Source organism: Spea bombifrons, chromosome 2 (genome assembly GCF_027358695.1).
Source record: "Spea bombifrons isolate aSpeBom1 chromosome 2, aSpeBom1.2.pri, whole genome shotgun sequence".
In the NCBI taxonomy this organism is placed as follows: Eukaryota; Metazoa; Chordata; class Amphibia; order Anura; family Pelobatidae; genus Spea; species Spea bombifrons.
The window spans coordinates 26,576,144-26,597,939 of NC_071088.1; the positions used below are offsets into that span (position 1 = coordinate 26,576,144).

The 21,796-nt window shown below is 41.6% G+C and overlaps 1 protein-coding gene across 2 annotated transcripts in view; it reads right to left on the reverse strand.

Moving 5' to 3' along the window:
• Nucleotides 1-21,796, reverse strand: part of LIMK1 (LIM domain kinase 1) — a 37,755-nt gene that overhangs the window by 6,837 nt on the left and 9,122 nt on the right. Inside the window, exons 1-4 of one of the 2 annotated variants that reach the window (XM_053457244.1) lie at nt 18,929-19,023; nt 3,449-3,587; nt 2,808-2,917; nt 2,362-2,532 (exon numbers count right to left, since the gene is read on the reverse strand). In XM_053457244.1, coding sequence (XP_053313219.1) covers nt 2,362-2,532; nt 2,808-2,917; nt 3,449-3,587; nt 18,929-18,960 — 452 coding nt within the window. In that variant the 5' untranslated portion in view covers nt 18,961-19,023. Of the gene's footprint in view, nt 1-2,361; nt 2,533-2,807; nt 2,918-3,448; nt 3,588-18,928; nt 19,024-21,796 lie in introns of those variants that run through there. The other variant, XM_053457243.1, reaches the window with a different exon arrangement.

The following is a 21,796-nucleotide window of genomic DNA, read 5'->3' on the forward strand; positions in this document are numbered from 1 at the left end:
ATACAGGAGAGCAAACCTTGTTTTGCATTTTTAATGGCCCAGCCAAGCATGTTTCTCTTACAAGAAGGGTTTAGTTGGCCCTTGACTTTGCATACAGTTGACACGAAAACATGTTTATATGAATAAATCCTACAGTGCTCCCAGACAGTCATAAATAAGGTGGGTATTACATTATGTGTATTTGAACACAACTGTATATATTCATAGGCTGAGACTGATCACCTCGTCTAAAGCATAGTCTACTCAATAAAGATGAGACGTGTAGCTGGATATCACAGACACCTGTGAAAATGTGCAGGCCAAATCAAACAGTTTGTATACTTTACATAGGCTTGTGACACAATATATAAGTGACACAAATGTATTTGTGCATGTTTTGGGTCACACTGCCCTGCTCCCTCATCTCCCTGGAAGCCCCTGCCAGTTTAAGATAGGTTTCCATGGAAACTGGTCCAAATAAGATTTTACGCAAGGAGGACTTGGTTCCATAGAGTCATTCCATTACTGTTTAAAGTTATAATAATGGGAAATAGGAAACAAAAAATGTGTGTATGGAAATGAATATATTAACAAGCGATATGGGAACCAATTCCACAATTCTGAGTGTGATTTGTATTTATTTATTTATTTTTTACACACACAGGTAGATCTGTGAAAACATCAAGAAGTTTGTTGATTAAGCCTTGAGTTAAATATATCTTAACATTCCAGATTTAGAACTGATCTCACAAATGCTAATTTAGGAGTTGTCGGTGTTCCACCTAGAGATTGGTGAAGGCCCCAAACATAGACATGAACTGACCCATGAACTAAATGGAACTTTAGTAGGCCCCAAATCTTTGAGCATATTCCCAAATCTTACTCAGGTGAGCTAAAACAGCTCCGTGTGTCTACTCACAACTTCCTATTTCATGATATTCATTTAATGCCTTGGGATCATTAGCTTTCACTAGCAAACACATGCATTTTTTAACATATCTTATATGTTTGATAATGACAAGTTTTTTTCACAAAAAAATCCTCTGGAAAAAAAAAGACCTTGTTTTATAATCAGTGTTGTATTTTATTCAGACCTGTGCTTCCAATGCTCCGACATAGCACTTTTGCTGTCTACTATAGCTCCCCGGACACGTTATAATGCACACTTGCATACATTTAAAAGACTTGCCAGACTCTGAACGGCAAGCCATCAGGTGGACACACATAGCTGCTTGTGCTCCTCTTCAAAAGTTTTGTAGAGGAGCTGGTTCAAATAGCGGCAAATCTTTGTAGATGACATACCCCATGACTCTCAAGCAGTGTTAAGGTTGACTGAGCATCATGGGACATGTTCTACCCAACTCCGAGCCACAGACTGATAGGCAGGTGAGTATACAAGATTTTGTTCTGATGTTACACTTCACAGATAATCTGTTAGGTGTTGTAACGATTAAAAACAATGTTTTATGCCAAAAACAGTGGTTCTGATCTCCCCCACATAGGGTGGTCTTATTTTCAGGACTTTTCTTATAATCAAGCAGGTACGGTATGTAGTAATTTTACTCCTGCTACAGAACACTGCACAGAGTCTGATATGAATAACAACTGGTTGTTTGTTAGTACAAGTATCAGAGAAATGGATTCCCTTTTATATTGGGCATTGCGGCAGAATTTACAGGCAAAACTCGGATAGATGTATCGCATTCCCTATAATCCACCTCAAAGCTACTTCTGTAAACCTCCATGCGTTCTGCAGCATCTGTTCACCTGTGTGGTGTCTCATGTATAGTTCATGAGGAGAACAGGAACAAAGTAATGTTCATATAGCTGCAAGGTTTAAAGGAAAACTCAGAATACACCTTGTGAGTATCTGTTTCCCTTTTCTTCAGAATCTGTTGTTTTTACGCAATTCAAATGATGCACCTTAAAAATATTTGCCAATGTCTATTTATTTCGAGAGAGAGCATTTTTTCTGCTGTGCAGTTCCTTTAAAAGTGCGGTTCCACTAAAACACTAATTGCAATCTCTGCCATTTTATTATTTAATCTAAACACGGAACCCTTGGGAGGAATAGCTACAACCAAAGAGTGTCTGATTTTGTGGCATATGACAATTGAGTGCTCCTGGCAAAAAATAATAAGACAATTCTACACAATTAAAACATATTTCTGGTAAGGGTTTGGGCACTAAACACTACAATGAATTCTGCGTTTAGTTACAAAACTGTTAAATTTAACAAAGCAGGATGGGCTAGAGAGGTACTTTGAGCATAGGCAGGAGGAGCAGCTGTATTAAATGTTGAACAATTCTAATAGCTACTGATCTGCTAATATGTTACAGTGAACTTACTGCGCTCCAAACAAGAACGAAACAAATACTCACTCACGGACCCGCACTGTATGAGAATGCTCAGCGCAGGATGGTGTGATGGAAACCGACAAACCGCGCCGGCCGTCCGAGGCGGGTAACGACACCAAAGTGACTGTGTGAGGTGACCGAGATGTTGGAGAGTCAATCACCGGTGTTACCGAGAGCTGGTAATAACAGGGACCACTAATACAGGGAAAACAGACAGAGGTTACTAAAACATCATGGGATACTTCGTAGAACATTACAACTACGCACCAGTAATGTTTCTTACCTCCAAACTAAAAAAATATGCATTTTATTTTGCATTGAGTTCACAGAATAGACTGTTCTGGGCTTAACTGTAAAATACCATGAAATCTGCAGGCTGCAAGTTTTTGGGATATTCTCACATCAGCACAGCTGTGCACATTAAGATGAAAACGTCATGAAAAGATTATTTCACTTAACACAACTCTCACCAGTACAACTTGGACCTTTCCACCAGAGCATATGTTTCTCCATCTCCAATGAAAGCCCCACATCGGGCACACAGAAAGCACTCTGGGTGATACTTATGCTCTCCTGCTACCTACGAAAACAAAAGAATAGATACTCAATTTAGTTCAAAATATGGAATTAGCTTGCACGCCTTAAGAGAGACAAAACAAAACTTGGATGCAGGCAATACAATGTGTATGAGTTTTCTACATTATAACAGAATTCATTTGTGATAGGTTTAAATGTAATCTCCATAAGGAAGTTTGTATCTGCTGGTGGAAACAGTGTTGACCACAAAGGATGTCTTGTCCAAAACTGATATGCATGAAGACACCAGCCTGCACGTCAATGATACATTTTTAAAAACATTTTAATATAGTTGTCATTTTTTCAATAAAGAAGAAATGCTTAATAAAATTCAGTGGGCAACATGGCTGATTTCTATATTTCTTTATCAATGCACTTTTTCAGCAAAAAGAGAACAATGGTTACAAGATTTCAAAACGTAATTATATAGACTGGCTTTAGAAATCCGATACGGGGAAGGAAATTGCCACATACTAGAAAATACGTAAATTTTTCATTATTTCAGACAATTAGCCTGTTGTTATTCGGTGCTTACCATAACCAGCCCCTTTGTGATGTGCTCTGAGCAGCCGTGGCACATTCCCCCAAACCGGGCCCAATAGTGCCTCTTGCAGAACAGTCTCCCATCCTTCTCGTAGTACCGGTGTGACAGGGACACCCCGCAGTCGCTGCACCTGAAATAAAGGTCACAGTCAGATCTGAAAACAAAGCCAGAGGACATCTTACCAGTAATGCAACATTTCAATACCTAAAATAATTCCCGACAACAGACATTCGGTGTGTATAGCTGAAGCTTAAAGCTATGGAAAAGTTCTAAATATATGTCTTATTGGATGTTTAGCCTTTTACACTTTGTTTTATGGTGGATTGGAGTTCCCAATTATTTATTCTCATTTTGCATTTTGTAGTCAGTGATCACTATCTGTCTTCTTACTGTTGTCTGATCACCAAGAAGTAAATCAGAATTCAGCTTCCACTCCAGTTGGTTTTAATTGGGTGCCACTCAGCGCATGGATTTTGCAGCAACAAAAACAATGAATATATTTTATATGTTGGATACCTATCAAAATGTATGAGATGCTTGCCTCAGTCTGGTATTTTATACATGCACTTAGAGCCGAATGAAACCTGACCCAATTATACTAAAAGCCAAAGCAATGTTGCGGCTGAGAAGACAAATCAGATTTCCATGGCAAAGAGCCCTTCCTGCTTGATGGGCCAGAAACCGCGGCTCTGTTAGCATCCATCTGAATCCAACCCACATCTATAACTCTTCCTAGACTGGCCTTTTCTTTATGGTGGGCACTTCCCGTAGTGGACATACAGACACGAGCTCATAACCAATACATACAGAATTGCATCACCATCTAAAGCAATACATGGGAATTTGAAATTCAAGGCTCTACTGTAGATTCACACAAAGTAAGCAATAAATGCCATTTTCTGTCCTGCGGCAGCCATGAGGAAGAGGTACGAAGAAACCTAGCAAGCTCATTTGCTACGGACCGTCTCTTTTATGTTGTCTGCACAGTCAACTCTCATTTAACTCTTCCCATGGACGCCCCCTACCGGAAGCTCATTTCAAAAAGAATCCTCCCTGTGGACATTGATCAGCACTTTATTTGTATATTTTCTCTGTTAAAGGGATGTATTCTGGCTTGTCTATTACAGGAAGTCATTCTATTTAGGTGAAACGTTAGATAGACTGATGGTGAAGTTCCTGTTACATTTTAAGTACTAATTCATATATAATAAGAAATACCTTATCGGTTGATATAGATTCCATTATGCAATACATACTTCACAGACATTCAAACCGTGGGGAAATGCTTATCGGACTAAGTTATTCAAAAAGGGATCATAAACGCCACCAGAAGATTTAAGCACAGTAGTGACTGTTTTTGTTATTTTTTTTTTTTACACCAAATTGTGTTTTAAAATCAGCTTATAATGTGTGTTGTTCTGGAATGATTCCATTAAATTGGGATTTGGCCAGATGTGTTGAAGAAGAGACTCAATCTTAATAAATATGGAGTAATACATTTGGGTAATAAAAACATGCATGCTAATTATAAGCTAAATTGGGTCAAATTGGAGAAATCATCACCTGAAAAAGATTTAGAGGTACTAAGTGATAATGTCAGGTAACAGCTAATAACAGACTAATAATTAATGCAAGTGCATTAAAAAGGCTATCAATTCAAGTTCTGACAATATTATTATTAAATTAATACAAGTGCATTAAAAGGCTATTAAGTAATGTTCTGTCAATATTATTATGTATTATTAATATTAATTAATACAAGTGCATTAGAAAGGCTATATTATTTCTATTATTTATACTAGCTTGGTCTCATTTACAATAAGCAGTTCCAGTTTTGGAAACCAATACATAAGAAAGATGTGATAGAAATAGACAGAATACAGAATTAATAAAGGGCACATGGATATAGCCATGAGAAGCATTCATAACGTATTTTCACTCTGGGTATTGGTCGTTATTAAAGTAAAGTATGAGTTGCATGGAGGGTCTTTATATGTTAAAATAAATCATAGGAGGCATTTATTACATCTAAACAAAGTAATTTCCTGAACTAGTTTTATGAACTATAAATATATTTAATGTATTCATAATAGGTCCATTTAAAAAATCTCACAGATGATAACAATCCCATTTGCAGGATTTTGTAGAGGGTCACAACCAAAATCCTCAAATCAGCATGAAAACGAGTGGAAAAGTGCTCAGAGCAACGTGGTTACGGTACATTTACAATATTATTATTATTATTATACTTTATTTATGAATCACGGACAGATTCCGCAGCGCTGTACAAGATGAAAATTTTACAGATAACAAAAAGTACAATACAGCAATTGACAAACAGATACAAGAGGTATGAAGGGCCCTGTTCCCGCAGGAACTTACAATATGAACAAAACCAGCAGGTCAGAGTCAAATTCAAACCAATAAATATTCTACTGCAGTGACGGCGGCACCCAAGTTGTTCTAATGACAAGCCTTACGGAGCCTTCACTAAAATTTGGTCATTCCATTTGAAAAAAAGACCTTAGAGGTCCTAAAAGCTCATGGGGCATATTTTTCTGTGATAGTTCAATAAGTCAGGGCTCGACAAATCCCAGGCGCCAGGTCGCCATGGCGACCTAGGTTTTGTCAGCCTCTTACATCCAGAAAAAATTGTGGATGTAAGAGGCTGAGTCACCACACGGGGGCGCTGCTGCTGTCTGCCCAGCACAGCCACTCCAATCCCGCCCCCGAGCCTGAGATCACTCCCACGGAGTGAGCCTGTAGGCAGCTTCAGGGAAGTGGGTTGTGTGTTTATTGGGTCCCCACACAAGTGTGGTTACCTGACACAACACCCCCCCCAGCTGCCTGATCGCTCCATGAGAGACAGTGCAGCGTTAACCCCTTCAATGCCGCAGCATTGAACGCGGCATTTAGGGGTTAATTCCCGTTTTGTACGGGGCTCTGCTGCTGGTGGTCTGCCTGGAAGCCCAGGCAGACCAGCAACAGCAAAAACGAGCCCCCACAAGCCCTTTGATGATTCCTGTAGGCATGGAAGCAGACAGCAGTCATCAAAGACTCCCCTCCCTGCAATGGCTGGCCTATAGACCAGCAATTGAGTCCCAGCTGCCAGAGGCAGCTTCAGGGACAGGGGGAGAGGGTTCTTCGGTCTCCACATGAGTGTGGAGACCAGCCCCAACACCCCCCTGCTGCCTGATCGCTCCCTGAGAGCGACAGTGCAGCGTTAACCCCTTCAATGCCACAATTGTGTGACACATTCGTGGCATTGCAGGGGTTAACATTTGTCCCCACAAGCTTGTGGGGACTAAATATCAGTCAATGCTTCCAGGTCAAATGCTTTGAGTTTAGTAAGTGGGCTGATGATGATCAGATCACTCCTGACCAACTGTTAGTTTAAAAAAATCCTGGCTCCTAACTTTTTTACCTGGCGCCTAGATTCACAACAAATTTGTCAAGCCCTGCAATAAGTTATTACATTCAAGTAAAGACTCCATATCTTCTCTTGGACGGACATGGCTACATCCATTATGTATTATTATTATTATTATTATTAACGGTCCTTATGAAAACAATTACTTGTAAAGGTGGTATACCCCAGTATAACATTACATAACGTACCACTGTATAAAATCACCAGCTGGGAAGCTCTAGTACCATGAAGTAGAAGAAGAGTCAGCAGCACCAGTCTGTGTTACCAACATCGAACACAATCCTGTCACTAGGGAATAATGTCCCAAGCAATTTCAGCGTGGGACAATGTTACATCCTGACATAAAATGTTGAAACACAGGCAGGTCTGTCCTGCACAGTATGTAAAACTAGAAAATAATTTCCGAGCCATACATTGCAACCTGCGTCAGCCTGAAACTCGCACTGGGACAGCTGCATAGTTGCTTGCAAAATCGCCTACTTCCTGCAAGGTGTGCGGTGTAATTGTACAGCAGGATATGTAACCTCACAATATTACTTTCTTTCTCATTTCTGTAAAGTAAGTAGAAGTGAAACTATTGTAGAATAACATTATACACAGCTACACTAAACAGAGTTACTCCCGGAAGCAAAAGCTCACTCTTTAACTACGCGGAGCAAACTTGTCTCCACGTGTACTTGCTGGGTTGGCCCATGACAGCAAGACACAACTCACTGTTTAGTTAATAAACCCCAGTGTATGCAATCTTTCCAATGCCACTGATGGAAATGAGTTCCATGGAAGTAAAGACAGTCAAGTTCAGTGACAATTGTTTGGTCCTTATTGTTCCAGAGAGAAAGAAGTCACTCAGTTGACAATGCGTTACCATTTCCATTTCAAACCAGGAAACATTCATAGCCTTATTTCTATCCCATGCACGTGTACATTCCCCCACTGAACTAAACCATTGAGATTGTTTAGTTGGTTCTGATACTTTTATGACCTTCCTTTTCATACCCTCTAACCTGGTTCATATTGCTCCTGTCCCTCTCCAGCAGTGAAAAACATGCACGTCACAGTTTACTTAATAACATACGCCCTTGGGAAGCTTATACGTCGTATATGCATCAAATATTGATTATACTCTTTTGCTAATGAAAAGAAATGCTTACGTCTGTAAAGAGACGTGCGTCAGAAACTAGCTTCCTGCTTATTGGGTGCTAGGGTTATATTTTCAGTGATGACCTCACCGTCCAGCAATCCGAGATATATCACTGCAAACTCTGCCACGGACCTTGAGTTGCATGGATTTTTAAATTCCAACCACATTGCTCAAGAATGCTAAATATTTGAAAGGTCTTATCATACCGGGAGAGGTCGGCAACTTGCAGCCCAAAAGTAAAGAACATCTTGGCTAGTAACATGCTCTAAATCTCTCCAACATGGTCACCAAACAGAATCGTATAGAACACATTTAACAAGGGCAAAGGAAGCATCTAAGGTTGGAGTTTTAATCAGTATGTCGGGGAGTTTGCAGGAGAGGTGGAAGTTACCAAAATGTCCACTCGGTGAGCTTCTCTGGCCCTGTATAACACATTGTATGCAATATGCAGAAATATGCTCTTCTTGCATCACAAGTTAATTGGGTTTGCCCTTCATAATGTATAGTGAAGTCAGGGAAACTCACACAAACTAGCTGGCTAGTCAATACAACTCATGATTGGGATGCTGCCATTGTCAAGGACAAGGTAGTAGTAGACATGCTAAGAAATGCTAATAAGAAAGGTAGAAAAGTGCCAATCCAAAAAATATTGCACCACTTAGATTACTGCAATTGTCACTGCTGCGGAGTATCGGGAGACATTCATACATAGATGGCTAATAAGAATGAGGGACGTCTATACAGTATAAGGGATGCTGTGATCTGGGTACCAAAATACAGACAATGGGAAGGTATGCAGTGTTGCCTGTCCCTGTATTGACAAGCAATTAATCTCCCCTTCCCACAGTCAGCAAACGTCCAGTCACGCCTGCATTCACAGTCATATGGCTTCTTTCCTGTGGTTAGTCTACAGCGGTTGCGAACGTGAATTACATATAGATTTACCGTATTTGCTTGATTATAAGACGAGGTTTTTTTTCAGAGCAAATGCTCTGAAAAATACCCCTCGCCTTATAAATCGGGGTCGTCTTATAATCAGACCTCAAATAGGTCTGACTATGAGACGACTAAGATCCAGATCCCCCGCAGTTGCAGGGGACCTGGATCCTCCTGCCCCCCCCCCGCCCCATTTACCAGTACTTCTGAGTCCCCGGTGTGTAGCTGGGGCAGCGTGTAGATGTCTACGCGATTCGCGTAGACAACTTCCGCTGCAGCAGGAAGGAGGTGTGGCTAGCAGCGGGGGTTGTCTGCGTCCATCGCGCAGACCTTCCCCGGCTGTCAGAGATCAGAGTTCCCCGCACCAATGCGGCACCGGCACGGTGCGGGGAACTCTGATAGCCGGGGAAGGTCGGCGCGATGGACGCAGACAACCCCCGCTGCTAGCCACGCCTCCTTCCGGCTGCAGCATAAGTCCGTGGGATCTACACGCTGCCCCGGCTACATGACAGGGAAGTCAGAAGCACTGGTAAGTTTGGTGGGGGGGGGGGGCGGGGGATTGTTAAATGCCACTCTGCCTCCAGAAATGCCTTTTTAACCCTCTATACGCCACTCTCCCTCCTGAATGCCTTAAACCTCCCTATATGCCACTCTTCCCTATAATATGCCTTTTAACCCTCTAAATGCCATATTCTGGAGGCAGGGTGGCACATAGGGGGTCAAAAGGCATATCATGGGGCACAGTGGCATTTAGAGGGTATAAGGCATTTCTGGGGCAGATGTGCATAACTGGGGGGGGGGCAGGTTGGAAAATAGAAGGAAATAAAACCAAAATATTTTTCTCAATCATAGCTTTTAGTAAAAAAAAATAGTTTAGATGAATTAACATTTACTGGTAAAACTTTTTTCCTATAGGGTGGTCTTATATTCAGGCTTTTTCTTTTTTTCCTAAATTAATATTCAGATTTGGGGGGTCGTTTTATAATCAGGGTCATCTTATAATCGAGCAAATACGGTATTTATTTAACATCCAGACACTATTTTCATTCCTAAGTCATTTTTGAACAGTAAAAATGATATTCCACCGCGCTAATAATAGCCAGAGCTAACAACAACATAAAAAAGTTCACTAATGCAGAAGACGTACAGAAAAGATAAGAGAACGTTTAAAAAAAAAAAAATGTAAACAGCCGAGTATCTCCACAGTCTCCTTACATTAAAAATATAGGTGTCCACATCATGCAAATAGATTAGTATGACTGAAACATGTCTGAACACAGCAATTTGCAAGAAATAGTTAATTCAATAGGGCATAATGAATTCAATCAACAGAGAAAAGGCCAAATATTTGCTAAAGGCTATAGTCGATTTGCGTGAGCTGTCTTACAACCAACGTATAAAAATTTTAATTAAAACGAGCATGCCAGGGCTCCACACAGCACAGTATGTATTTTACACGTTTGTTTGTTTTTGGTTTTTTTTTGCAATATAATTTTGCAAACGTAAGAGAATAATAATAAAAAAATACACATTAAGGGTTTGACAGGGAAATTAAATGAATAACTGCATATTAAATAAGTATTGCTTTATACAGTAGTGCTTTTTTGTATTCTCGGATAAGGAACTGGTTAATTTAGAACACACAAATGGTGTGCACTGTACCTTTAAGAGACAGCTGTGTCATCCTATTGTCCTGGTTTGTGAAAGAAAACCGATGGCCAACTATGAATAACCCTGGAATCCCACAACACCGCAGCCTGCAGGAGTGTTCTGTATGATATGGTGGCTGGCATTCAATTCACAGCCTGTATGTCTCACTGCAGATGATGTATCTAATTACATACATACATATATATATATACACACACACATATATATATATATATATATATATATACACATACATACATACACACACACTTGGTGATAGTGTTCAGCACTTGTCACTAACATATATAACTACAAATGACATTAACAACTCAAATGTGATACACTCTATACAGAGTATGATGCAGTCAAAGTGACACACATAGACATTTGCCAAAATGAAAATTGAAAAAAAAACAAAAAAAACAAAAAACAAACTTTTTTTCACAGGCTAGTCAGTAAGGAGAATCGTACCGTTTTCAGTATACTTATCTATATGTATATATTTGTATACATTTTAGAATCTAAGATGTGTGTGGTGCTGTATGGCTGAAGCCACAATGCAGTTGTGAAACACTAGTAACGAGTCAGATGTTAACTACTCTCATGTGTGATTTTACCCCTTTGGCACTCAGAGAGTTACAGGAAATTGTGTATAATGTATGGATTTGCTGGGCTCTCTCCATTTCCCATATGGCAGGCACTTTCAGTTCCCATCCTCTGGGACTAGCAATAGTTCAGGTTACCAAGTTACCGTCGCTCCACATTGATTGTTGGCTGACTTTTTTGGACAGATCCACCTGTACTTGCTGGTGTGGAGGGCCATTAAGACTGATGAAGATAATGTCTGGCACACTTCATAATCAAGATGAATGCAATGACAAATGATGTACTGCCAAACCCTGTGAGCAGTATACTTACTGCTCCATTTAACAACTCCCAGGACAATCCTAATCCCTGCCATAGTCTTTCTGGGAAGAAACCCCCTAAGGCTCTCCTCTTTCCAGATATCAAACTGTCATCTTAATGTTTCCTTATGGGAGTATATGTAACAGCTTTATATATTATATAAAAAAATATATATTCTTAAAAAATATATCCTTCTGGTTTATTACGTAAAATTCAGTTGAATTTTGTGATTGGAAAAAAAACAACATTAATCAGCTAAGAATAGTAAAAGATATCGCTATGGAGGCATACCGAGGTATTTTGGAAAAATATTTAACTATTCCCCCATGTGATGCTTGAATAGAGATGGATTAGTTCTGCCCATGGGTTGTTGCAGTGTCACTTTAAATAACTCAATTCTCAATGGGAAAACTCTAGAAAATATCCGCTCACTAGCAAAAGAAAGAGAGTTAAAAAATAACAACTTTGCATGTAAAGCCAACACTTGCATTCTTTTTGTCATTTGTACGGATATTCATTGCCTTATTTCAGATATTTTAGAGTAATAAGTAAATAACCGAAAGGAATTTCCCAGGAGTAATAAGTGACTTAAAGGTTCAGCTCAGCAGCCTCCTCTACTACACTATAGAAAGGAAACGTCATCTCAAACTGTCACTGTACTTGGTACATGGTTGGCACTCTAGCCCTTTTTGTTTTTTCCCAACCACCAGCGCTCTTAGGGTTAATACATATGCCATGACCACACATAGCATGAGCAAAATGTATTATTAATATTATTAATATATATTTTGCATAAATTTTTTTTGAAAATGTAACATAAAAGGATAATTAATTTGTATACTATGATCCTGGGCAACTTTATGGTTTATGTGAAGTGAGACCTAGAAGTAAGTCAGAAGCATATTTAATACAGGCAGGTCTCTTAACTCCTTGATTTGCTGTGAACGTTCTGTACGTTTTTTCCTGCTCACTTTGCATAAGCTGTTCGCAGCAGGAGCCACGCTAGTGGGAACCAAGGAACAGCTTGGGGAGGCTGCAGCTTCACGCTGAGGCTTTGATGGTTCTGGTTCCATTATAACGTAACTCTCAGCTGCAACTTGCACTTCTCTTTGGCCTTCACAACTAGCTAAGCCGGGATTTGTTTCAACAATTAACAATGTTCATGCCCTGGATCTTGTTACGGAGGGCAGGATATGATGGGCACCGAGCTTCTGCCTCTGTTTACATCCCACGGTGGGGGTGGAGGGAATAAAGGACCAGCTGGAAACAATTGCCACCAACTGAAATCCATAAATGCTCAATCTTACTGGATGATTGCGCTGTGACCCATTCACTCCCCCTTCATCACTGACCTTGGGGTTACTTCATGAATGTTTGATGCCCTGTAGAACGTTGGCAAGAAAAACACTGAAGCCTCCAGAGAAACATGCAAAGTAAGCAGTAATTTGTGGTCACAATAAAAAAAGAGCTTTCTCATGTATAACAATGAGGTAGGGTGTGTTACTTTAGTAAAGGACAAAATTGAGCAAACTTCAAATCTGAGAGTTCATTCATCCTGTTTTTAAAATCAATCACAGTCCTAAGTATATCTCAAAATGTCGCCACTATAAACTGGGCTGAAGTAGCCCCTTCCAAAAATTCTCTTTTTAAACCTCCTGCAACCAATCACCTTTCACAAAATGAGAGATGAGCTTAATAGGAAGGACGTAAAGATGGCTTCCCCCGGATGTAAAAAAAATGTATGTATTTATTACATATTTTAATATACAGAAACCTCTACATTACTTTTTAACTATATTCAACAACCTTTACATGGCAACCTCTTAAAAAACATAGAAGCGTTTCTTTCTAAATACATTTTCTTAAAAATTTAATTATTTAAAATACATCTTTTAATGTTAAGTCTCTTTGCCCTGCTCTAGTTTGCAGGCAAGCGTGCCATAGGGTTCATTTCTGAAGGCTCTTACTAAAGGAAAACTTGTGCTCCCCGATGCCTGTGTATGTGAATTGTCTTCTGTGCATGCGCTCCATATCCAGCAGTAATTGCCTGCCAGGAAACAGGCAGCAGTAATCAGAAGGACGAGAGCATTATGCCTTCCTTTCTTTGAAAGGAAGGCATAAGAGAAGAATAAAAAGACCATTACAGCCTCCTTTAATACCTGTTTGGAGTGAGAGATCATTTATACTGCATTTCCTATTATCAGGAGTGTGGAGGAAGCAGAATATCGTGACATTCGTTACTTCCCCCTGTGTCCTAAATAGCTGACACTTCAGCCATTATATATACTTTAATTAATACGATAGCTAAAAGGTTTCTTTTCATGGTGTCCCCTTTTCTTCAAGCAGTGGCATAAAACGTGGACAGAAGAAGTGGGGAGCTCAATCTTCACCCTAAGTTTTTGCAGCTTCGATGAATACATATAAAAGTTGTTATACATGCATTGTTCAGGGACTCCCTGGGATACTGGGGTGTCCTCCGCTGGAAGACAGCATATACTTTCTACTTGCACCCCGATAAGTTTAATCATTTTATTGACAGATCCTCCTAAGTGATATACTAAAGAGGTAGACACTTGCAATCACAGGGAACTTACTTAGTTTAAATCCTTTTAAATAACCTCATCCTATGGAGTGGCAGGGATTACAGCGCAGTATACGCTTTCCATAACTTTCACCAGATACTTGTGTGTAGGTTTAAACTTGAGACTAGACTACCTAGGAACACGTCTTCCTTTTTACAGTGATCATGAACAAAATACTTTCCAGCAAAGAATCATCCTACAGAAGTGCGGAAAATATATCCACAGTCGGAGATCAAAGTCACGTATAAAGAGACGAACAGAAGCACAGAGAAAGGCAGCTCTCTGAAGCAGTTTGCCGACTCCAGGGGTAAAAGTGCTTCACTATACTCACTATACTCACGCAGGAAGACAATGAGTCCCAGCAGTGACCTTGTGATACTATAACAAGGAAGGGGCAGACGTGCAGATTGATTCTTATCACTTATTTGTAATAGGGATTGATATCTCATACACTTCCGAACAGCAATAATTCACAATGGGGTACACAGATCTACAATGCAATCCTTCTCAAATGGTGACCAGTAGGTCGAGGAGGAGAAGAAACTTTACTGGGGAGGTGGTAGATAAGTGGAACAGCATCCCAGTAGAAGTTAACACCGTAGGGGAATTTAATTAAACATCCTTGGGATAAGTACATGGCTATCCTGAAGACCAGACAAAGGTTTGAATTTATAAAGCAGGTAAAAACAGGCAGACTAGATAAGCCAAATGGTTCTTATGTGCCCCAAATTCAATATTTTTATGTTCTATATTCTGTCAATATATTTTTCCCTATGAACTTACAGCTAATTTGACCATTTCAATGAATAAATAAAATTTTAATTTACAAGGCAATGTTATCACCCACTAACTTCTATACGACAGGGCTAATCTCATGTTTGCAAAGTAAATTGTTTACATTAATAACATTTTAAAGATGTGCCACTGAAATTGAATGCAAACAATGGAAGATTGTTTTCCTGTCCACTGAAACCTGTCTGACACTGATTTTCTCTCCATGTCATACGCTCGTTCCCCTTCCATCACATAGAAGAACCGTGCATGCGTGAAAAGCATTAATAAGAGGCGGCAACTCTCTGATTTCTCCAGGGGGTTCTATATTGGTTCCCATGCAGTTGTTCCTTATTAGAGCTGAAACAACGAATCGATAAAATCGATAATAATCGATAACGGAAATCATCGATAACGATTTCCGTTATCGATTAATCGAGTGATCAATTCGTTGTTGGAGCACTCGGCTCCTTTTACTTACCTCCGCGAGCGTTCCCCGCTTCTGCTACACGCTCTGCAGTCTCCGCCTTCTAGCTACGTGACGGATGTGACGCGTTCCGGAGGTAAGTATTCTTCATGTCTATGTGCACGGATCGCACAGAGCCACTCGCACAGAGCGAATCGCTCTGTGCGAATGGAGCCACTCGCACAGAGCGGTTCGCTCTGTGCGAGTGGCTCCACTCGCACAGAGCGGTTCGCTCTGTGCGAGTGGCTCCATTCGCACAGAGCGGTTCGCTCTGTGCGAGTGGCTCCATTCGCACAGAGCGGTTCGCTCTGTGCGAGTGGCTCCATTCGCACAGAGCGGTTCGCTCTGTGCGGGTGGCTCCATTCGCACAGAGCGAACCGCTCTGTGCGAGTGGCTCCATTCGCACAGAGCGGTTCGCTCTGTGCGAGTGGCTCCATTCGCACAGAGCGGTTCGCTCTGTGCGAGTGGCTCCATTCGCACAGAGCGGTTCGTGAGTGTGGGTGCAGGGCAGAGTGGGGGTGGGGGTGCAGGGCAGAGTGGGGGTGGGGGTGCAGGGCAGAGTGGGGGTGGGGGGTGCAGGGCAGGAGACTGGGTGCAGGGCAGAGTGGGGGTGGGGATGCAGGGTGTGAGTGTGGGTGCAGAGCAGAGTGGGAGACTGGGTGCAGGGCAGAGTGGGGGTGGGGATGCAGGGCAGGGTGTGAGTGTGGGTGCAGGGCAGAGTGGGTGCAGGGCAGAGTGTGAGTGTGGGGGCAGGGCAGAATGTGGGGGCAGGGCTGGGTGCAGGGCAGAGTTAGAGACTGGGTGCAGGGGCACAGTGCAAAGTGCTGGGTGCAAAGTGCCAGTGCTGGGTGCAAAGTGCCAGGGCTGGGTGCAAAGTGCTGGGTGCAAAGTGCCAGGGCTGGGTGCAAAGTGCAAAGTGCTGGTGCAAAGTGCTGAATGCTGGGTGCAAAGTGCTGGATGCAAAGTGCCAGGGCTGGGGCAAAGTGCTGGGTGCAAAGTGCTGGGTGCAAAGTGCCAGGGCTGGGTGCAAAGTGCTGGGTGCAAAGTGCTGGGTGCAAAGTGCTGGGTGCAAAGTGCAAAGTGCTGGGGCAAAGTTTCTTGAACAGTAATAGTCCACCTCTTTTCAGAATGTTTGGGGTTATTTTGTTTCATAAATATTGTGTTTGGGTTCTTGTACTTTGAAAATATTGTTTTTTATTACATCATAACAAAATAAGAATGTTAATGTAAATTTTAAGTTGTTTTTTAACATCCAGTTCATTAAATTCTTTTAAATAAACGAAAAATTTGCATATTGTTTTTTTTTATCCGATTAATCGATTAATCGAAAAAATAATCGGCCGATTAATCGATTATTAAAATAATCGTTAGTTGCAGCCCTATTCCTTATAAATTAATATTTCACTATTGACCATGCTCCTAGATGATCTAAACACTGGTATGTAAGAATGTTACAAAAGTTGTGCAAACAGAGTTCCTTATAATCAGCAGTAGACAAAGAGAGCGTTGTGTGACCCTGACTCATATCCTATGGAAACAAACAGAAATTCCCATGAACTGATAAAACTGCCCACATAATCACACTGCATGGAAGCCTCAGACAGATAGTACTGTAACAATGACAGCCATCCTAAGTCACAACTTCACTAAAAGAATGAATGTATCATGGCCGGCAGAACCCACCCCAGCTTTTAGGAAGCATTCATGCAATTGCCTGTTACTACTTCCTTTGACCTTAGAGGAAGTGATACTTAGGTATGCTTCCTGCTTTCATTAGAGGAAGACAGTGGAGGAGGAAAAAAAGCCAAATCTAATTTACTCTAACTCAAATAACTAAGGAGTATGTGTACCTATTTGCACACAGTAAAATACATTGGAGTATATGCAAAATGGACTCCAAAGTACACTGAACATGAACTTTTTTCGAAGAGTGCCAGATTTGATGAAGTGAACATGTGTGAGGGCCGACCATTTTGCCCGACATTCTTTGAACCATTAAAATGAAATGCAAATTAACTATTTTATGCAAAGTTTATTGAAAACGGCATACTTTTCATTTTGTGACTTGGATGACAAATCTAAACAGGTGTTAAACCACTCTGCCTTTAATATAAAAAAACAGGAAGCTGAAATATGTCAGGAACATTGTAAAGTACATTACACAAAGTAATAAAGGTTGTCTGTCAACTTTTAAGTTCAAAAAATGTGAAGAGGAACATAACACCAAGTATACATGTGTTCAAATATATTTATAACTGATTTAGACCAACTGACATTAACTGAGATTTTACAATGTATTCATCTCAATTGGAAAAAAAACTTGCCTGTATGAAGGGAGAAGGAAAGCCCAAATCTCGCGACGTCAGAGATCTTGCGAGATTTGGGCTTTCCTTCTCCCTGCGCCGGCTGATGATGTCAAGTCCTGCGGCGAGAGATCCCAGGAGTCCTGAGCGGCGCTCGGGGACTCACTGGGGGGGCCGTAAGATCTATATTTGGGCAACTTATCTGTGGGGCCTTATCAGTCCGGAACGCGGGCCAGACTTTGGACATGCCTGAACTAGGTCTTGGGGTCATGGAATGAAGTAAAACAATTAATCCTACCTATCTATCTAATTTTGACATAATTTATTCAAGAACACACGCAGGTATTTACATTGATAATGATAATTTTTTTTTTAATTAGGGAGCAGAAAAGCATCACTTTTTGAGACAGAAGCGTTTGGAGAAATGTGGATCTACTGCTGGATGCCTCCTTAAAAACAGATTAAACAAACATGAGCAAATTCATTCATCCAATGTATCCATTCTACCCCTTACCTCCAAGGTCATAATAATTGATGGGCACATAGGAAATACCCTAACAGTCTCACAACCAACTTCAAATCATTCCTTTGCTGCACCCAGGATGCAGCTACGTAGGAGTAGACCTTCTCAGCCCAGTGTGACCACTATGTATCTCCTCCAAAGCCCGTGCTCAATGATCATGGAGGAAACTTGAGAAAATACTATATTATACAGCGCCAACAATTTATGCAGCACTTACTAAGCGTTAGCCTATAAACCCAACACTTAGCTTACCGTTTACAACTGATTTAATCGGTATCTATAGCTTCTGTGTAATGCTTAGTTAAATAAGCATAAAATCATGATTAGCCAAACTGATAAGCTCTGTTAGCATAAATGCCAAAGGGTAAGACAAGAATACAGAAGGGAAGTTATTCAGGCTATACAACTATGAATTTACAGACATTTGACTCTGGAGGCACATTGTACGGGAGGAGGTTAACGTTAACTGGTTTTAACAAGGATAAGTGGATTTAACAATCATTGTTTTTCATCCTGTATTCATTAAGCAATTCTAAGAATGTAGTAAATTAAATAGTATTAATACAAATTTCCCTAAAAATAACCCAGATGAGCAAGTCCTGTGCTGTACAAGAATTACTAATGCAATGTGACACATAAAAATATTGCACATCTCATAAAAATGAAAAACTGTTCAATGATTTGATATTAATCCTGACACAAGAGCTAGCACTCTATTCTCTATGCCAACAACCGAGCAGTTCCCGACGTGCATCCTACTTACTGTCTTTTCAGAGCCTGCTGGTTTTGCTCCATTTCCTACAAAGTCCTTTCTCACAGCTGCCTGACCTCTCTGCCTATCCCGCTGTGTTTCCCCAGCCTCCCCGCTTGTGAGTTATATAGAGGAACAGGAAGTTCTGTACACACAGCTGTTTTACCAGCAGACACAACACCCCCACCTAACACACATTCATCAGAACATCCACAGCTTCCGCTGAGCCGGTTTCACTCTCACAGGTTGCTTGATTCTGGCTATCTGCACTCGATGTCGTTTAAAGCAATTAACAGAACGATGTTTCCGCAAACTGCTACATACCCTCGCCTACAATCCCACTTCATATCGGTATCATATACGAGAACAAAAAATAGCAACAGCAATTTGCTATGAAAGGAGCACTCGGCGTCAGGCGTAGCTGCTTGATGAACTACAAGTCACACAACCCTCAGCCAGCATTCAAATGAGCACTGGTAGGCCATGACTTATTTCTATTGGCAATATTGCATCCACAACACATATTTATATAAAACTTATTTCCATTTATAAATATTATCATAGCCATACCTGGGAACTTACAGGCTCCAGCTACCCGGAGCCTTCCCTTGTGCGACACAGCCAGGACTGCCCACTGACGTCGGCGGGAGTTCCCGCTGACGTCAGGGGGCGTTCACGCTGACGGCAGTGGGCAACACCCCCATTTTAAGGGAAAATGGGTGGGGAGCAGGGCGTGTCAAGACACTGCTCCCGCTACCCGGAGGATTTGGGTCTTAACCTGGAGAACCGTAGAAGCAATGCTTCAACCGGCAAACCCGGAGATTTCCCAGGTATGATTATAGCACATGTGTGATTTTAGTTGTGCTAATCGTGTGCTTGTAGTACCTTTCTGAATCAGCCCATATATACCATACGTACCAAACCCTTGATTTATGCGTAACTTCCAACATTTGCAAATATTTATAAGGAACATCCCCGCTGTGGAGCTGTCAGCTAGAATACAGTATTTGTGTCTATGGGGATTGCTCCATATTTACCAGCCTTTTGTTCACACAGACCATACTGAGATGCTAATGAGTAATAGTAGGAGCACAATGGTAAATAGAACATATACACATGAGATATGCACTACACCAGGGGTGGGCAATTAATTTTCCCATGGGGCCACATGAGAAATTGGAATGGTTTTAGAGGGCCAGACCTCTACAAACTACAAACTCCGAAGCCTTGTCCATTTTGTTAACTTATGTGCTGTTTAATAAAGTTATTCAAGCCTACGTCATTGGTAGAGGTGCTTGAATAAGTAAGGCCTGAATAACTATTAGCACAGCACAGAAGTGAACAAAATGAACAAGGCTTCGGAGTGCATACCGTATTTTTCGCTCTATAAGACGCACCTGCTGATAAGACGCACCTAGATTTTAGAGGAGAAAAAAAAGGAAAAAATATTTTGAGCTAAAAAATGGGCTAAAATATTTATTACAATAACTGAATAAGCTATGAACACAGTAAGGCACACGCAGTAAGACACACACAGACACAGTAAGACACACACAGACACAGTAAGACACACACAGACACAGTAAGACACACACAGACACAGTGAGACACACACAGACACAGTGAGACACACAGACACAGTAAGATACACACAGACACAGCGAGACACACACAGACACAGTAAGACACACAGACACAGTAAGACACACACAGACACAGTGAGACACACACAGACACAGTAAGACACACACAGACACAGTAAGACACACACAGACACAGTGAGACACACACAGACACAGTAAGACACACACAGACACAGTAAGACACACACAGACACAGTGAGACACACACAGACACAGTAAGATACACACACACACAGTAAGACACACACACACAAACACAGTAAGACACACACACACAGTAAGACCTCCCTCCCTAACCCCCCTTCTCAGTATCTCCCCTCTAACTCCCTAACCCCCCCTTCTCAGTATCTCCCCTCTAACTCCCTAACCCCCCCTTCTCAGTATCTCCCCTCTAACTCCCTAACCCCCCCTTCTCAGGATCTCCCCCCCCGCCCCGGTCACTTACCTTAAACTCCTGTGTTGGAAGCGTGAGGCGTTTGTCTCGGGTGCCGGCGCTTCACTGCTGATCGCCGGCGTCTGACGTCATATGCCGGCGCCCAGCGTAAAGCGCCGGCACCCGAGACAAACGCTTCCAACACAGGAGTTTAAGGTAAGTGACCGGGGCGGGGGGGACACCGGACTCATTGGTGAGTCACCAGGACACTCTTTGCGGGCCGGTCCGAGCTATTCAGCGGGCCGGATGTGGCCCGCGGGCCGTGCTTTGCCCAGGTCTGCACTACACATTTAAATTATATATAAAACTATTTATGTGTGTTACAAAAACAAAAAGCAAAACATATACACATTTGTAAAGCGCTATCAACCAAGGCTGCATCCCCATTGGGGGATAGGCAGCCCCTTCCTGGCTGAAAACAAGGAGAGCTGGATCCTTTCTGAAATATCCCAGGGCAGCACCTTACACGTGTCTTGAAAAAAGTTTTTCCTTCCTGGGCTCTAGCATCTTAAGCTTTCCAATGAGGCTAGCGTGTCCTTCACCAACTGGTACAGACAAAATGTTTAGGAGTACCGTATTGGCTCAGATATAGGCCGCACCCTAAAAGTTAGGTGCTTTTTTAATGAAAAAGGTTTCTGCCCCCCCCTCCCGAGATATACTGCCACTCTGTCTCGAAGATGTACCCCCCCGAGATTTGCTGCCACTCTGTCCCCAAGATGTCTCCCCCCCACACCAGACTTACCGGTGCAGACTCCATGGGGTCTTGCGGGGCCGGCGGGGGACATCTATACATAACACTTCAAC